This window comes from Castanea sativa, chromosome 4 (genome assembly GCF_040712315.1).
Source record: "Castanea sativa cultivar Marrone di Chiusa Pesio chromosome 4, ASM4071231v1".
In the NCBI taxonomy this organism is placed as follows: Eukaryota; Viridiplantae; Streptophyta; class Magnoliopsida; order Fagales; family Fagaceae; genus Castanea; species Castanea sativa.
In genome coordinates, this window is record NC_134016.1 from 406798 (window position 1) to 426351 (window position 19554).

Genomic DNA, 19554 nt, shown 5'->3' on the forward strand with positions numbered 1-19554 from the left:
ATGTTTTATGAGTTATCAACTCTTGGCACCAAAAGAAGTAATCAATTCCGCCTAGCTACATTACTAATTTTTGTATTGATTAGAATAACTTGGTGTATTCTAAGTCATGAAAGGCTTTTAACCTTTAGCTTCAAGGTCACGAGTTAGAAGTTACAACAAGCAACTCATTCACATTGGATACCCAACAAGAAGCATGGAAATTTCAATTTACCACATATTTTGTTCCTGTTTTCTAGATTCGGCTTCTCGGTATTAATAATATTCAATCTTGACCATACGAGAAATATTCAGTGGTTGAACAATCTTACTATATTAGATTATGTCAACAAAAAAAAAAAGTTGCTATATTTGATTTAATTTTCTTTTAATGAATCCAAATTACCCTACCCCAAAAACAACCTTCTTTAATGATACATAATTATACACTAGATGAGTAAAGACAATCATATGTGATAGATGCAAAAGATATGTTAGGAAAATTGAAATCCTTATTCAATGTAAGTTGGTTTTGCATTATCTTTTTATTTTATATATATATGATTTTGCCTGGGCTTGCCTGCAGGTGAAACCATAGCAGGACCCAGGCTGATGGGCCATGTTGCTGTATGGTGAAGATGGCTTGTCCCAAGCATGGCCTTTTGAAGCACGTGAGGTGCACATGGTTCCCTTGTACCCTCATGACAGTGACATGAATCCATATTTTTATCAAATTCATGCCAACCAGTTCTATTTTTCTAATCATATTTTGTGATCAGGAATCAGGGGAGAGATTAGTGATCATAAGATTTGATGCCCCCCCTCTAACCACCTTATTATTCATATCATAATTAAACTTACTGGATCACAATGAGAACATAATTAATGACAAATGTTAGTCTAGGTGAAATTTTAAATTGTTTGCAGAATTGATGATTTAAATATGGAGAAGGCAAGGTTTAAGGTAATATGATTCATTTGTTTGTGATTTCTTAGTACTTCACTCGATGGTTCTAGGAATCTAGGAAATTGATTCATAAAAAAATACAGCTTCTGGCTGTCAGTAATGGTCATGTCTCATCTACCTATAGTTGCCTCCAACATAGCAGAATATCATAAATAATTTTAGGACTCAATGGCACCATTGATCTATTTGACTGTTTTTATTCTGGTCTCTTAGATTTGAGATTTTGCTTTTTAATTCGTCAAGTTTGATTCCGTTTTTAAAATTGTGTATCAAATACCAACAAAGTGAAGTTTTTTTTCTTCTTAGCGATTAGATTAGTTACAAAGATGAATAGAATGACCATTTGAAAACAAAGTCAAACTTATTAGTGGACTAAAATGAAAATTTTAAACTTAAGAGACTAAAATAAAAATAATATCAAACTATAAGCATCAATTTATACTCTTAATAAATTTTAATTATATTAAATATCTATTATATATATTTATTATATTCATTACAATTTATACTCTTACATCAAAACATGTTTTTAATTAAATATAAAACTTATTAGTGGGAAGAGTTAATAAAATTAACTTACGTGTAACTAAAAAAAAAAAAGAGTTATTTTATATAACAGTTTGATTGTATATAAAGCCCCACGTATGATCATTTGCAAACCAAATGAAATAAATAAATAAATAAAAGGAAAAAAGTTTTCTCTTTTTCTCTTTTTTTTTTAATGGAAAAAAAGCTTTCTCTTTCATTTTATCTTTTTCACTCTTTTTTTTTTAATCTTTTAATCTTTTTCTTTTTGTGACTGGTGTTCAACGGTGGGTGGAATCACCAATATTTTCATGTTCATACTTTATTGTACAATATTCAAACACTCAAAAGATTTCAAATCAAAGAAAGTTGATTATCAAAACAACAAAAAAACAAAAAAAATCAAAGAAAGTTATTTTCCGAGAGAACTTTGGGCTCAACTACTTTTATAGAGTTGGTCCAAGTCATAATAACAAATGGTTGGACCGTTGTTACATATTAGAGAAGACAAGTCTAATTAAAGAAAAGTTTTGTTGAATCTCTTTGGAGAGAATGAGATTTCCATACTTCAGCCTAATCTCCATCGACCGAATTTTAAATTTGATTGTAACAACAATACTTTATTGCAACTTCATCAATGGTCTGACAATTATAACTTATAAGTAACAAAAATCAAAATCAAAATCAAGTAAATTTTACATTAGACCTAATTTATATTTTGAAATATCATTCATGTGAACACTGAAACATAATATTTGCAAGAAACAACTAGTAAAATCTCAGCATCTTCATTAAAAAAATGTTTATCTATTACGTTTAGAACGTAAATAAGTTGATATATAAGATTTTTTGTCAATGATATATAAAGAGTTTTCTTTTTGTGCTTAAATAAGATTCTAAACTCTAAAGGCAAGAGCACAGATTCTTATTAATAGTTGAGTTGAGAGGGATTTGCATATTTGATATCTCTATTAAGTGTTAATTGAGCTACAAGATTCTTGGCTAGATTTCTATTATTTTTAATCAAAAGGAACTTACTCAAGATGCCATGTTAAATTTTGGAATTTACTTAACAACTAAGAAAATTATACAAAACTTTAGAATTTATTATATATTAATCCCTAAATTTTTATCAAATACAATATAGAAGAGAAAGAAGCTGCATTTGTTCAACCAATTTAACTAGCCACAACCAATAAGCTACAATTTATCATCTAAAAAAAAGCTTAAATGAAAAAATACTTGGGTTTTAGGTAGTTGGGTTTTTTTTTTAATAATATATTTTGGCTCAAATAATAAAAAAGTGGTGCCAATGATACTACACATTTTACTACATGAATTACACAAATTAACATGTCACCGATCACTAAAAAGTTAAAAATAATTTGAACATTCATTTACTATGTTATTTAAGATACAATATTTTCCCTCACCTCAAAGAGGTGATGGAGCAAGGACAAGCTTTGCTCAATTATCCTATTTTACACTGCCTCACCCTGAATGTATATATATATATTTTTTCTAATATTTATTTATTCAATTTATACATATAATACTTTTTTATACACATCTCAGTTATAATATATAATATATATTTTTAAACATATCCTAGTTATATATTTTTTATACATATATTATTCAATTACTATCTTTTAAACACTTTTTTTGGTAAGTTACACGCGCACCCAATGGGTGTTTGAAGTTTGAACCCGTGACCTCACCCTCCACTTATGGGGAGAAGCGACAGTTGAGCGAGAGCTCATTGGCTAAATCTTACCCCCAAAGCTTCAGGCGACGGTGATGATGAGGAGCTTGTGGTCACGACAGTGGAGTGGTGTTGTGCGGTGAGTGGTGATCGAGAAAGGTAGAGGTGAGAGTCGTGGCAGTTGGCAAGGAGATTGGGTTTGTGTAGTGCAGGTAAGGTGTTTGAGGTTTGGTTTATCTTTCAAGCACTTGTCTCTACTTATCTCTTAAAACTCTCATAGTAATTCTTTATCTTTATCTTTATCTTTTATCTTTATCTTATTAATTAATGTTGAAACTATTTTATTAAGATTAGTAAAACATCCCCTCCAACTCGCTCCAAACTAGACCCATAACATGATGTTTTCTTGCCCCAAAGTTGAGGTTGAGACAGAACACCCATGATCTAATCCCAACAATCCCATTACTCCCATTGCCATCCATAAGTAAAATCTGAAATAGCTCTGTCACTCTAGAATAAAGTAAAACAAACAAATAAACAAAATACTGGATGACTCAATACTCTACAATCTACAGTAGCCTGTAGGCTGTAGCCCAGTTTTCAACAAAGAGCAGCACTCAGTTTTCTTTTTGTATTTTTGTTTTTGTGTGGCTGTGAAAAGAGACTTTTTTAAGTAGTATCTCTCACGGGCCACCCTTTCCCGGCTCCTTAGAAATCAGGGGCAATAAAACCATCATTATCTATAGAACATAATTTACAACTTTCAAGTTCCATCATATCTAGAATAAGGGCTTGGTCTATGCCTCCACGCCTTAACCAGTACTGAAAGCAGGAACGCACAGCAGATTGTTTCAAGTACTGGAATGGAGCACAGCTACAGCAAAGAACGAACAAAGGAGCCAGTGTGTTGCTTGGCAAAACTAGCTTTTATTGTAGACTACATTTTGGTGTTTTAGTTGCTAAAATGGCATTATAGCAATTATATCTCTCTTGTTGTGAATGCTCTTAGTATGACAATGGCATTGGGTAACCCCGCCAGTTCTAAAGTGCTATTTTGTAACTGCTTTATTACTCATATATATATATATATATATATCAATCAATTTCTACCGGTCTTTACCTCGAAAAGAATAAGAAACCAGTAATCCACATGAGAATTAAATACGGTGACACATGGAGGACGGAGCAAGGATAAGGAGGAGCTCATTCAGTTTGTGGCTAGTTATGTTGCAGAGATCACGGAGGAGAAGACACCGCTGAGCAGGGGCAACTCTGTTTCTTCGCATGGTTGGCTACCGCCAAAGCATGATTGGTATAAGGTTAATACGGATGGGGCGGTTTTTAAGGAAACTGGAAGTTGCGGCATTGGGGTGGTGATCAGGAATGAGAAGGGTCAGATTATGGGGGCTCTGTGCAGGCGCCTGGAGTTTCCGCTGGGGGCGCTAGAAGTTGAGGCAATGGCCGTGGAAGAGGGAGTTCAATTTGCAAGGGATCTGTGCCTAAACCAGATTGTTGTGGAGAGTGACTCTCTAGGGGTGGTTAATTCCTTTTGTCATCCTGACTTGTGCCAAAGCAGCATCCGGAAAGTGGTTGAAGGAGCGAGGCTGGGCTTGCGTTGTTTTGAGGCATGGGAGGTGACTCACACTCGCAGAGGCTGCAACACAGCGGCTCATATACTAGCGAGGAATGCTAATTTTGTAAACAACAGTGTTATTTGGGTGGAGGATATCCCACCGATGATTGTAGATCAAGTGATCAAGGATGTAAATTGTATGGTTTCCAATTCGGTTTAATGAAATTTAAATGTTGACTATCAAAAAAAAAAAAAAAAAATCAGTAATCAAAAGAGAAAAAAGTAATGATCTTTCACTAGAAAGAATTATATCATGGAGGTCGAGTATAGGGAGTCCATTTGAGGAATACCAATGGCCCAAAGATTCTTTCATTGATGATTCTTAGCTCAAGCCTGAACTAATAGCCCGGATAAAGAATAATACTTTTCTAAAACAAAACGAAATTTTTTTTTCCAAATAACATTAAATATAAAAAAATTTAGTTAGTTATCACGTTTCAAAACAATGTTAAAAACTAGAATCTTGAGTGTTTAAAACTCGAGTTTCAAGATAAAACTTGAGTTTTTAAGTCTTGATTTGTAAGTGGTGGTAGTTGATGTGGAAGAAAAATTTACGTGAAACTCCACGTGGAACTCAAGTTTGTAAGACTTGAGTTTCACTTAATACTTCCTCTTCCTCCTAGTCAGACCTAGCGTTCTTCTTCGTGCAGATCTGAAGACTAGATCGTCCAATCGCCCACCCAGTGTTCAATCGTCTAATCGGAGCTCCAACGTCGTCCAATCATTCAATCTGTTCTTCGTCGTCAGATCGTTCTGGGTTTCTTCTTCTTCATCATCTTCGTTCTGTTCTTCTTCTACTGGGAATTCATCTTCGTTCTGTTCTTGTTTGATTTTCGATTGGTTCGGGCTTCATCTTTTTCTACTGGGTTCTTGTTCTGTTCTCTTCTTCAACGTTTGTCTCTCTGTGGAACTCAAGTCTTACAGACTCAATTTCCACTTCTTCCACTAAGAAAATCGAGTGTTTAAGACTAGATTTTGATTTGGAGAAACTCAAATCTTACAGACTCGAGATCTATGTAGCATTTCCTGTCCAAGTCATGTACAAAGTGAGTCTTACAAAGCGAGTCTTGGGGACTCGAGTTTAAAATGGAACTCGAGTTTCTAAAACTCGAGATGCTAGTTTGTTAATACATTTCAAATGTGTGTTAACTACTATATTGCTCTCCCTTACTATGCCATAAGCAAAATATCCTTAAAACAAGTATGAACAAGTTTGCCGAGCCACTTTGACTACTATCACCAAAACACCTCCCAACATGACATGCTCTCAAACTAAGAATTATAGGCCTTTCTTCAACCATCAGTTTTCTCTAATAACAATGGGGTAACAAGCAATAAAGGTACTGGATGATTAGTAACACGAAAATTGATGGTTGAAGAATACTCAATCACTCAGAGAAGTTCACCTGTCATATATATATATAGGATAATTCCATAGTTGAGAATGAGGGGATTTGAAATTTAGATGTCTCTGTTAGAAACGGAGGTGTTAGTCGAGATATAAGGCTCTTGGCCTATCACATAAATTTAATACACCATGGCCTCATCCCTCTCATACACAGGACTGTAACCCACAATTGCATCAATATTTCTGCATATAAAGATTAAGAAAAGGAAAGCAAATATGTTTGAAAAGAAATGAAGCACTCTAGTATCATCTTATGGTAAGTCGATTCATTAATATCAGCAATATCACAAGTGAAAGACAACAATTTCATCTCCTGCTCAAACATCTCAACAATAGAGTGGGCATGCAAGCTAAAGAGCGCCAGACCTCATATTTATCAGAATAATACATTCATAAACACACATATATAAACTAATAAACTTCACCTTGCAAGAGATGTACATCACTGCTATATGTAAAAACCACAAGTTCAAGTGCCTATTTATCTATTATTCTAATAGACCACTACTGATAAACAGACCACAGCTACTAATATGACCACTCCTGCCAATGTCACCTCTATTCCTGCACACAAGAAGTAAAAAACTTATGAGCGTCGCAGCTTTGCAGGGCACAAGAAAATGCAACATATAAGTATTTTCATAATATATTTAAGTCACAGGTTGGTCTGTTATGAACATTAAGTAACAATAATCTAATCTAATGGGGTGCATGCACCAAATGTTAATCTTGAAGGTTATGAAAATTAGGCAGGGATGTTATGAATCCAATTCATATGGGTGAATTTGAGACAGATGCGCCAGGTGAATGGCATTCTGAGGTAGAGTTGCTTTTGTCATCATAACTACATCCCTGATGCACATCTTTTTGAAGCTATTAAACTATTACATGACAATATAGATTTATGGGTTTGCATGTATTTGTCACTAGGAAATTGTCAATGCCCACACTTGTATACTAATGCATCTAAATATTCCTTAATTTGTTCCATTAAAATGATGGTAACAAGGCACCACTTATTTTTCTTCTGACATGCACAAAAGACACAATGTTTATAGGACAGCATTGTGAATACCTTCGCATCTAATGCTTAATTTTCTTCTGGTGTCTCACCTCCTCACCACAAAATTAATGGCAGTCCCACAAGGCCACAGCTTAATTCTTGTGCAAGTATAAGAACGTTAAAATGACTTATCAATCTAGTTGGCATAAGAACATTAAAATGGCCTATCAATGTAGTTGGCATGCTACTGTTGGATGGTATTAACTTAGGTTATTGCACACTTGTAACCATGGACACCAAGTAAATCAACCATTTTCTTAACTAAAACATGGAAAGAGGAGGCCTATATTGTCAGAAGAAGGCATCGAAAGAGAAGAGGGAACTGTTTAGATGATGCATGTAAAAACATGTATACCCTTTCATACTAATAAAAATGAAAAAAAAAAAGGCACAAGACATCAATATATGTATCTATGTGCCTCTTAGTAGAAAACTACAGGCCTAACTTACCTCGTTGTCATCATCATCATCATCATCATCATCACCACCATCTTCTTTGTTCTTCTTGATTCAGGTAGTACCACCCTCCTTGGTGATGGGCAGCTTCATTGATCCAAAGGGTGTATCCACATTAATATTTCCTTTCATGCTGTAACCAGTGCCTTTTCCTCTAATCATGTCCCAAAGTGCAGAGCTAAAGTCCTTAGGCCTGAAGGTGATGGGAATATCAATATAAGTGATTCCATTTTTCACAAGATTTGCAGATTTTTGGAGGTCTACAGATCCAATGCTCTCATCACACAGCCAAACCTCATAGTCTAGGTCATTAAGCCCCAAGTCAAAATCATTCTTAGTTTCCAGTTTCAAGTGAAGTACTGCAACAGTTTCTTCAAAGGAGAATCTGTCAAACTTTATTTTCTCAATATCAATATCAGGCTTTTAAGGTATAGGGATCTCTCCAGTTTTCTCAAGTGGTAGAGTTATTCTTCCAAAAACAGGCACATCCACAATGAGATCAACCTTGATCCTGTATGGAATGATGCTTCCGGGCTTAATATCAGCATATGTGTTTTTTTATGTCATCATAAATTAGAGTAACTGGTATTTTGACAGTCTCCTAACCATGTGCTTGGATCGTTCCAGCATCTGGGATCAACCCTGAAATAAGTTTCCTTCCATCACTCTCAATCAAGTGGTTTGTGTCAATCAGAGGGATAGGAACCGGATTTGGATTCTTTATGAGAATTTCAATGACAAACTCCGCTTTTTCAAGATTGATAGAAGGGATGTGAAGCCCTGTCACATCTGCAGTAGGCTTCCCAAATCCAATAGCTCCTTCAATCTTCTCGCCAAAATCCTTCACCTTTCCAAGAAAACCACCTTTCCCTTCCTCTTTATCATCCTCCTTGTGCTTCTTGTCCTTAACATCCCTTTCAACAACTTCAGGCTTATCGTAGGACGCCATGCCTTCATTGAAATACAATTCCAAGGTTGAAAGAATTAGTTATTAAGAAGTAACAAGTAAAGTAGAGAAAACGGGCAAGAACTAACAAATGAAATAAAGGCCACTGCACTTGTACTAGCAACCATAGAATCAAATTCTGTAATCCACTTGCTAATCACATGCAATGCATATCGAAAGTTTTTAGATGATTAGAGTATATAAGAACACAGATGATTTTATCTATGGTTAATGCATGAAAAATGGGCTCAATGTTCATTGTTACTCAGAGGAAGGACCATCTGATCTGATACCATGATAAATTAGCGACATTCCCAAAAGTTTAAGTGGATTGAAAATCGTGAAATTTAACCATAATTCTAACAGAAGCATTACTCAGTTTATAATTTTTATAAAAACCATATTAACTGCTAAAAATATAATCAATCTGGACCATCCAAGTTGTTACACAAATAATCATCTTTTTATTATATATATAAATATATGATTTTGCCTGGGCTGGCCTGCAGGTGAAACCATACCAGGACCCAGGCTGATGAGCCATGTTGCTGTATGGGGAAGATGGCTTGTCCCAAGCATGGCCTTTTGAAGCACGTGAGGTGCACATGGTTCCCTTGTACCCCCATGACAGTGACATGGATCCATATTTTTATCATATTCATGCCAACCAGTTCTATTTTCTAATCATATTTTGTGATCAGGAATCAGGGGAGAGATTAGTGATCATAAGATTTGATGCCCCCCTCTAACCACCTTATTATTCATATCATAATTAAACTTACTGGATCACAATGACCATTTGAAAACAAAAGTCAAACTTATTGGTGGACTAAAATGAAAAATCTAAAACTTAAGAGACTAAAATAAAAATAATTTCAAACTATAAGCATCAAAAGTGTAATTTAGTCACAATTTTAAGCGGTAACTACAATATAGAGATTTTAATTTTATTTAATAATAATTTTTTTTTATTTTGTTTTAATCAATTTTAATTATATAAAAATCTACTATATATATATATATATTATATTCATTATAGTTTATACTCTTACATGAAAAACATGCTTTTATTTAAATATAAAACTTATCAAAAAAAAAAAAAACTTACCACCGCACATTAAGTCATTTTATCTTTTAATTAAATATAAAACATACTTTTACATTAATGGTCCGTTTGGATAAAAGTTATTTTGTTAAAAACTAAAAACACTGTAGTAAAATATTTTTTAAATGTGTGAATAGTGCTGTGGAACTCGTGAACAGTGCACTTTGTCTCTTGCATAGTGAATCCATGTGCATGAATAGTGCGGTTACTATTCATACATGCTGGAGAAAAAAAAAATGCAAAAAACGCAAATGTGAGAGAAAAACGTGGATCCAAAAAGATACAAAGTCATTTTATATTTTTCACTCCTTTCTTTTTTCTTTTTGCGAGTGGTGTTTAACGGTGAGTGGGCTCACCAATATTTTCATGTTTATACTTTCTAATATGATATTCAAACACTCAAGAAGATTTCAAATCAAAGAAAGTTATTTTCCAATAGAACTTTGGGCATGGAGTTGGTCCAAGTCATATAAACAAATGGTTGGACTGTTACATATAAGAGAAGACAAAACTAAAGAAAGGTTTTGTTGAATCTCTTCAGAGAGTGAAAGCATAATTAGTGTAAAAATCCTAATACTTGTTTAGATCCTCAATTTTAAATTACGACTTAACAAGGTTGTCAAAATCGGGACCCTACGTAGGATCGTGGGAGGTAAGTGAGATCGTGGATCGTAGGATTGGATCGTGGATTGTAGGATTGGATCGTGGATTATAAGATCCTACATTATTTGAGAAAAAAACAAAAAATACATATTGGTATGTTAAATAATCACATAAATTATACATTCATTGATATAATACCATACATCACTATATCCATTTGTAAGCATCATTTAAAGAGGCCAAAAATCTCAAAACACGATACTCTATTGGAATATTTTTTATTTGGATTCAACTGACACTCTCTTTTTCATTAGAGTGGAAAAACTTGGTTTATTGGGATTTTATTTTTCATTTAAGTCTAACTGAGCCTTCTGTCTAGTTAAAAAACATTACAAGAAATAAAGGTCGTTTGGGATTGTCAGAATCGTGTGATCCTACTGATCCTGAATGATGGCAAAGATCCTTGAAAGATCTGGATCGTTTAGGGCAAGTGAGATCGTAAAATCGTAGGATCATAGGATCCAGATCGGGATTTTGACAACCATGCATGCGGCTTAATTGCTTTTACTTTAACTTATCTAAGTGCAGAATAAGAGTAAATGAAACGCAATAAACCAGAACACTACTTTAAGCCATAAGCAAGTACAATAAGTGATAAATGTAAAGTTTAAAAAGTAGGGAATAGAGATTCAAACACAAGATAACACCAAGACGTGTTATCAAAGATGAAATCGAAGTACTCGGCAAAATACCTCTTCGCGGCCCTCCAATCCGAAATCAATCCACTAGTGAATAAATTGGAGTATACAAATATCAAAAAGACCCTCCAAACCTAATCTACCCAATGTATTTGAGCCCTCCAAGCTCCAGCTAACAACGGACTTCTTGGAGTCTTGTCTTCACTAGTTATCTAGATCCCACAATTTTGCCTGATTGCATCCGTCACTCAATGGCTTCTTTCAATGCCTCCTATAAGCACCAAAGCTTCTCTCAACACTCAGAATGGGTGAGGTAAGTGTTTGGACTAAGAACCTCTCAAGGATATGTAGATGGAGAGGTATGAGTAAATGGAAACTTTATATAAATGATGTAGAGAATTGTGGGTAAACAAATTCTAACTCTCAAGTGTTTGGTTAGGATTTTCTCTCTCAAAAGTTTCTTGTGAATACTCCTTGTTCTTCTTACATTTCATGGGTAATGAGGATTTATATAGTGTTGGTAAAGGAATGAGAAAAGGCATACTAAAAAATAATCAGGCAGAGAGTTTCGAATCACTTACGACTTGGCCTGAGTCGCGAAGTGACTCATGAAATACAGCTTGTCATAGACTCTTCAAATTCCCGCATGTGCTTCTCACGTGGCCTGTTTGCAAGTCAGTAGTTGCAAGCTAGTCACAAAATCCTCTTCTTCATGAATTCTTCACCAAACTCTCACACAGAACCCTTACATTAAATCCCACAAAAATATAGGAAAATGATTGAACAAAATAACAATCAAATTTAACATAGAATTAATTCTAACCTAAAACTTAGTTGTAAATCACAACTTTATAGGGAGAATGAGATTTCCATACTTCAACCTAATCTCAATCGACCAAATTCTAAATCTAATTGTAATCACAATACTTTATTGCAATTTCATCACTAGTCTGACATTTATAAGTAACGATAATCAAAATCAAAATCAAGTAAATTCTACATTAGATCTAATTAATATATTAAAATATCATTCATGTGAACACCTGTGGGTTCTTTTTTTTTTTTTTGACAGCACACATGCCCAAGTACAAATGAGGATCTTGGGCCTAGTGCTTAAGTTTAATGGACTGGGCTCGGTTCATCGCAGATAAGTTGGGCTGATTTCAAACTAGGTTGTGCACAAAATGTGGATCCTACAGTACATACATACTAACACATAGAAAATATATACGTATTGCATAGTAAAGAATAGTAAAGAATGATATAAGTAAAGGGAAAATGAAGTAAAATGTTAGGGATCCTCAGAATAAAAGAAATGCTTCATTATTTTTCTTAAGTTTTTCAATACATTATGCTCTTTATTGCACTAGGATATGTCACAAGGTCCAAATAAGTTCCAAAATCGCAGACTTAGATAGCTTTTTTAGGCTTCCAAGACTTGTGAGATTTGAATCCCTTTGAATCCACGTGTATTCTCTAGTGTCTGTCTTAGGATCTTGGGCGATGTTTTCCTTCTTTCCTCTCTTTTTGAACTTTGAAGGAGTTTTCTAAAGGATCTTTTCCCTTTGATTCACTATTGCTGAATGATTTTTACTATTGTCTCCCCCTCCTTTTATAGTCTCCTCTTAGGGTTTTTGGTGTACCTCTGATTCCCTTCATTTGTTGCCTTGGGTATTAGAACCAATGTTGTGTCAGCAACATTGGTGGCTGGTCCCTTCCTTATTTTCTCACTATTTTCCTCTTTTGAGGTTCCCTATCCAAAAGCCCTTAGCTGACCTTCCTCTTCTAAGAGGTCCTAAAGGTTGACTTCTAATTCTTCTTTTCCCAAAACTCCTAGATACTACTTTTCAGACCCACTTTTTGGTTGCTCTACCTTTTGTCATTTTCTCTAAATGGGCAAATTCCTTTCTATCAGGCTGAAAGATCCCCAGTCACCTTCCTTCATGGTCCATCTCCCTAGGTTCCTTGTGGTACTAGACCTTTTTTCATGAAGTGCTAGTTCCCAAGTCTTCTGCCTTTTTTTGCATCATTGGGTGGTTGATGAGACACATCTACTCTCATTCTTTGTGTTGTTGGGCATGCTTCCTTGAGCTGCCTCAATCCCAACCTGGTCTTGCTGCATATCCCAAGGATCCCAGGTTTTTGGGAATCCCCAGGTATCCTAGTTCAGTTTTCTCTCTAAGTTCCCCAGCGATTTTCTCCCCAAAGGGCTGGGCTGGGCTTCTCTTTTCCTTTGTTTCATAAGGCCCAAAGCTTACCCATTCATGGGTTTGGGCCCCTTCCTACTTATTTTTAGTGAATTTGGGCCTTACCCTTTTCTTGAAAGCGCAAATGGTTCTTAGATTTCAATTTTTGTATTATTTTGGGCTTTGATACAATACTGTGATATTTTGGACCGAAACAACACTGAAACAAAATATTTGCAAGAAACAACTAGTAAAATCTCAACATCTTCATTAAAATATGTTTATCTATTATGGTTAGAACGTAAATAAGTTGTTATGTAAGATTTTTTGTCAGGATACTATGATACATAAAAGGGTTTTTTTTTTGGTGCTTAAATAAGATTCTAAACTTAAAATGCATGTGCACAGATTTTTATTATTATTCGGGATAATTACAGTAAACTCACCTGTGGTTAGACCCATTTTCACTTTGCCTACCCGTGGTTCAATCATTTACACTTTGCCCACCTGAGGTGCCTTCTGTTAGGGATCTGTTACCCACCTCTCCCTTTGCCGTTAGAAAAACACATTTTTAGGGAAAAACAAACATAACAAAGATAAAAAAAAGTTAAGGTTTTTTATTGCTTAAGAACTTCTTTGAGAACAAAACACAGAAATAGCACACTGATCAAAGGCTCAATGAAATCACTTTTAATCTATATCAATATCAACAATCTCTTAACAACTCAAAATTGTGAACCAATTTTTACATGAAGACCAAAAATCTCAAAACAACCAGCAACTTTATTAACAAAAGAGAGTGAGATAGAGATAAGCAATCAACAACCAAAGAATGAGGTAATGAGAAATCCAGTCGTGGGTTTGGATTGTGGTAAATCAGCCATGGGTTTGGTGGCGTGGTGACGACCCTAGGTGCTGCTTGTGCCTCTCCTAATTCTCAGTCCTTTTCTGCACAACCAAACACCACCAATTAAGGAAAGGAAAGGAACCTTCCAACTTCAAACCCACCCCCAATTCCAACTTCAAACCCACTCCGAATCCTAACCTCTCTCTACCGCCAATAGCGAGCAACGACCCGATTCTGTCATGGGTTTGGGCCCACACCACTCTGGTTCACATAGGTCAGCCGAAGGATTGAACCGACATGGCTCTCGAGCTCGCTTCGCTGGCCAAAGATAACGATCGGAACAAGAAGATCATCGTCAACGAAGGTGGGGTCCTGCCACTTCTCAAGCTGCTCAATGCGAAGGAACCCATGGCATTAAGTTCTTCAATGGAGGCGGAGGCTGAGGCTGAGGCTCTGCGTCAGCGCCGTTGCAGTCGAAGGAGAAGCAAAAGGAAAAGGAGAAAGTGAGAGTGAGTCGGACCTCTTCGATTCTCTGGCAAGCGCACCAAAATGACACCGGAGCCGTTCGGAAGCTTCTGGAGGAAGATCCAATGATGGTGCACGCTAGGGACTACGACAACTGCACGCCGCTCCACGTGGCGTCGCTCCACAGTTATATCGAAGTCGCGAAGTCACTCCACGGCTGGATCGAAGTCACTCCACTTCTTTTGTGGGTGATGCCATGAGTGGGTTCGGTTTGAAGAGAGGGAAAAGTTAGAGAGATAGAGATGAAGAAGGAGAAAAAATAATAAATAAATGAAGGAGATGGCTCTAGAAGCTATTGGATTTTTTTATTTATATTTGATTTGTATTCCTCTAATTTAAGTTCTTCAACAATCAAAAACTTAACTTTTTTATTCTTGTTATATTTGTTTTTGCCTAAAAATGTGTTTTTCTTAAGGCAAATGGAGAGGTGGGTTACGGAAGGCTAACGGGACTAATTTCAAGTGGGCAAAGTGTAAATGATTTAGCCACGGGTAGGCAAAGTGAAAACAGGTCATACCACAGGTGGGTTTACTGTAATTATTATTATTATTATTATTATTATTATTATTATTATTATTTTGATACATTAATAGTTGAGAGGAATTTGAATTTATGATATCTTTCTTAGGTGCTAGTTGAATTACAAAACTCTAGGCTAGATTTCTATTATTTTAATTAAAAGGAACTTACACAAAATGCATATTACATAGGACTTGTTTTGTCATATTTTTAGAGAATAGTTTCTAAAGGTATGTTTGGTAGCTATTTTTTTCTCTTTATTTTTTGTTTCCAAAAACAATTTTTTATTTTTGAGACTAAAAAACTTGTTTGGCAACCCAAAATGGACAGAAAACAAAAACTATACTAAAAACTCAATTTGTGAAGGAAACTGAAAACATACAAAATGTTGTTTTCAATTTCTAATTTACAAAAATCAATGAAATTAATTTAATGAATTTGTCTCTTTTAATGATTTAGCATTAGAGATCAAATCCTAGTAACAACATATTTTAGTATTTTATATTTTTTTCTTCAAAAAACTAACTTTTTAATTTCAACTAACCAAACATGTTTTTGATTTCAAAAATACAAGAAAAATGTTTTTTTCTTTATATTCCCAAAAACAAGTTTTTGAAAATAGAAAATAAAAACTGTTACAAAACATAACCTAAAATTCCTGCTTTCTATGAGTATTGGTCGTGCTTGTTTAAGACTGGATAAAGACGACACAACCTGTCTTCTTTCGGCCAGTGGTGGTGGGTTGAAATTTTAGCACAGTTCACATGCGCTTTAGCGTAAAATATTTGACCTTCTAAAAGACTTGGATGCGAAAGCCCTCGAAACTTCCCTTTTCACACTAAGATTTGACCTTTGAAAGGAAATATGTTAAGAAGAGAGGAATTTTTTTTATATAAGTAGTTTCATTACACACTCACTAATACACGCACAAAATTAAGTGTATTAATACACTAGACACAAGTTGTGTCTCATTTTTTGTTGTGCAATAGTGTGTATTAGTGCATGTGTAACAAAATTTTCCCTTTTGATATTATAGCCATTTGAGAAAGGATGGGAAATGAGTCAAATGACTATTAGACACAAACTTACACACATGTGCATTTTAAACTTTAATTATGACTTCAAATTATGATTTTAGTTCTCCTAAAAAAAGAAAGTTTCGCTTTCAGTTAAAAACCTAAGTGTGTGTTAGTATATATACACACCTTTATGAAAGTATAACTGTTTAAATTAATAATGATAAATTTTTTAAAGAATACTAGCCTCTGAGCATGCGCATGAACACGTACTCAGATGCTCTTTTATTTTTTTAGGAAAAAATTAATAATTTGCATTCATTATAATTTGAATTACTACATTTTTCAATTACAAAAAATCTAGGGGTGTGATGAGTATTCGCATTTGTGTTGCTAAGAATAACCATCGTAGATCCTTAAAAAAAAAACCATTTTAGATAAAAGGATCATATAGAACAAATCCAAACTATAAAGTACGTAGAATTGTTTAAATTTGAGCAGTCAATGCAAAATTAATAAAGAATCTAAATTTTGAGGAACCAAATTATTGGTTTTTTTTAAAAAAAAAATCCAAATATGTGCTAACAAGAAATAAAATTAAAAAAATAATAATAATTGCAAGTTGGGACACAAAGAATAAAATCAAGGACTTAATTTTTTTTTTTTAATGTTTGCCAAAAAAAAAATGTACTCTTTTTGTATCACTGGAAAACCTTCTGTATAGATAGTTTTCTACATTTTCTAGTGTTTGGTAGCACAAAAAAAAAAATTGATCAATAGAAAATTATCTTTAGTCAATGGAAAATACTAATAAAATGCAATTAAGGCTTATTTTCTACAAGTTGTTTTCCAAAAAAAATTTTTGGAAAACAATCTCTCTCTCATGTGTTGCATCTCCTATAAATATTATCTTCATTTGTAGCCGCTGGAAACATAATTTTTTGGTGTCTTCTCTCTCTCACGGTAAGCTCTCTCACTTTTTCTCTCTTTCCTTTACTTTTTCTCTCCTCAGTCCTCACACTCTCACTGTTACTAACTCTGGTCTCTCATTTTCCCATAGATCTTTCTCTTTCTCATCTCTCTTTTCTTCATGTTTCTCTTCCTCTGTATAACACAGTTCTTTGATTAGATCTTTTTCCCCCCTCACTGACCGGTCAATAGCTCCAACTTGCGAAGGAGAATAGATTTGCAGCGGTAATTTTGATTGTATCTATGTATTGTCAAAATTTTAGTATAAAAACCAAATTCATTCTTGGTTTTTATTTATTTATATTGATTACATTAGTTGGTTTGGATAATACACATGTTTTAAATTATACAAGAAATATAAATAAAAAAATTGCACACCAAACACCAGAAAATATTCTCAAATTCATTTTCAAGATTGTTACCAAACATTAAAAAATGAGATAATTTTCTAGAAAATGCTCTTTGGAAAATGAACAATTTTTCAAAAAATGAACAATTTTTTTTAGAAAATGTTAATGTTGAAAGAAACAAAGGAATAAAAAGTAAATGAGTTTGGCTTACCTTTAGTACTTTTTTAACTGAAGATATCCTTTTGTTTTAAATACACAATGTTAAGTGGTAGTAGGTTTTAATATTCACATTTTTTTTAGTTAGTGAGTGATGCGACAGTTTTTCATTAAAATAAAAGGAAATTTCAGTTAAAAAAGTATTGGAAGTAAGCCAAACTCAAAGAAAATTAACAAAATGAGATGCATTAATGTTTTTTTTTTCTTAAATTGGAAAAAAAAAAAAAGGTTCTAATTGACCCTCTAAGTTTCTTCAGATTTTATTTTAGTCCTCTAACTTTGCTTTTGTTCATTTCAATTCTCTAACTTTCAAGTTTATTCAATTAAGGCTTTTTTATCAACTTTTGTTATATGTTGTGGTTATTTTTCCAATTTTATAAATTTTTCTTCAAATTTTTTAATTAAAAAAATTCAATTAATGATTAAAAAATATTTTCCAGATTTTTTTTTTCAAAAAATTTTAACAAAAGTTAACAGAAATGTCTTAATTGAATAAATTTGAAACTTAGAAGACTGAAATAAACGAAAGCAAAGTTAGAGGACTGAAATGAAATTTGAAAAAAGTTAGAGGGTCAATGTTGCATTTTAGCCTAAAATAAATTATAAAGATCAAATTGATAACAAATTTAAATTTAGAGGAAACAATTGTGGATCGATGAGAAATAAAAACTACAAGTTAATGAGAATCATAGCACGAGACTAAGGAGTTTTTTTTGGGACACAAATAAAGATACAATACAGCGACTTGAGCAATTTTGAAAAAATTATAATATAAAATGGTCAGTACAACACCAATATGACGGATATATTACAACAAGGATACAACAATGAAGCGTACAAGCTTCCTTGCCATGTTTCCAGAAAACAGTTTCTAATAATACCTGTTTTCTATGTTAACACGCTATTACATTTTTTTTTCTCTCTTCCTCTTCACTGTCTATTATTACCTTCTCTATCTATCTCTCTTTCTCTCTCCCTCTTTCTCTTCCTCTTCCTGACCTCCATTATTGACTGCATCTACCCAGGGCCAGCCCAACAAAATTTGAGGCCTAAGGCGGAAATTTTATATGAGGCATTTTTATATATAAACATTAATTAAATAAATTTACATAATAATAATCAAATTAAGATTAATTTGATGTAAATACAGAAATTGATGAATGATAATAATTAAACTAAGGTTAATTTCATACAGAGGATTGAGTATCATAGTTGAACCATAAATTTAAACAAAAAGAAATAGAAAAAATATTATTTTAAAAAAAAAGAAATTTACTTTAACTTGGATATATAACTATGCATAGTTAAGTACAGTTGTAACCTAAATTTTAATTTATATATTCTTTTTAAGAGAAAAATATAGATAAATATTATTTGGTGCGTGGTTTTGTAGGATATTAATTTACAAAAATTAAGATCTCAAACTATTAGAGGAGATTAGTCATCATTGATGATTTATCACATTTGCAGCATTTTTTTTTTAACATTTTAGGGTTTCAATTGGTTTTAATTTCTATTGGTCTCCTATTTTGGAAGCCTTGTTAGAAATGAAAAAGAAAAATACCACAGATACTGCAAAATGTTTACAATATAATGTGATAATAACTATAATTGATAAAATTCAACAACTTAATTTATTTGTGTTTGAATAAATTTTTTATGTGATTGGTGACATGTTAGTTAAATCTAAACTTAAACCTATAGTAAAATTTGTGGTATCTTTAACATCACTTTAAAAAAAAAGTACCAATTATTTAAAAAATATTATATTTTTATAAAATTTTGGGCCTTTACAAATGGAGATGAGGCCTTTTTTTAGTAGGGAATTTTTTTTTTGGTTG

At 33.4% G+C, this 19554-nt stretch overlaps 1 protein-coding gene and 1 pseudogene across 1 annotated transcript; one reads left to right on the plus strand and one right to left on the minus strand.

Annotated features, from left to right (window-relative positions):
- Positions 1-4189: 4189 nt before the first annotated feature.
- Positions 4190-4966, plus strand: LOC142631378 (uncharacterized). The gene is made up of 2 exons (XM_075805523.1): positions 4190-4199; positions 4353-4966. The coding sequence occupies exons 1-2, from the start codon at positions 4190-4192 to the stop codon at positions 4964-4966; spliced, it is 624 nt and encodes a 207-aa protein (XP_075661638.1).
- Positions 4967-6333: 1367 nt separating this feature from the next.
- LOC142631379 (uncharacterized) lies at positions 6334-8682 on the minus strand (annotated as a pseudogene).
- Between the last annotated feature and the right edge of the window lie 10872 nt (positions 8683-19554).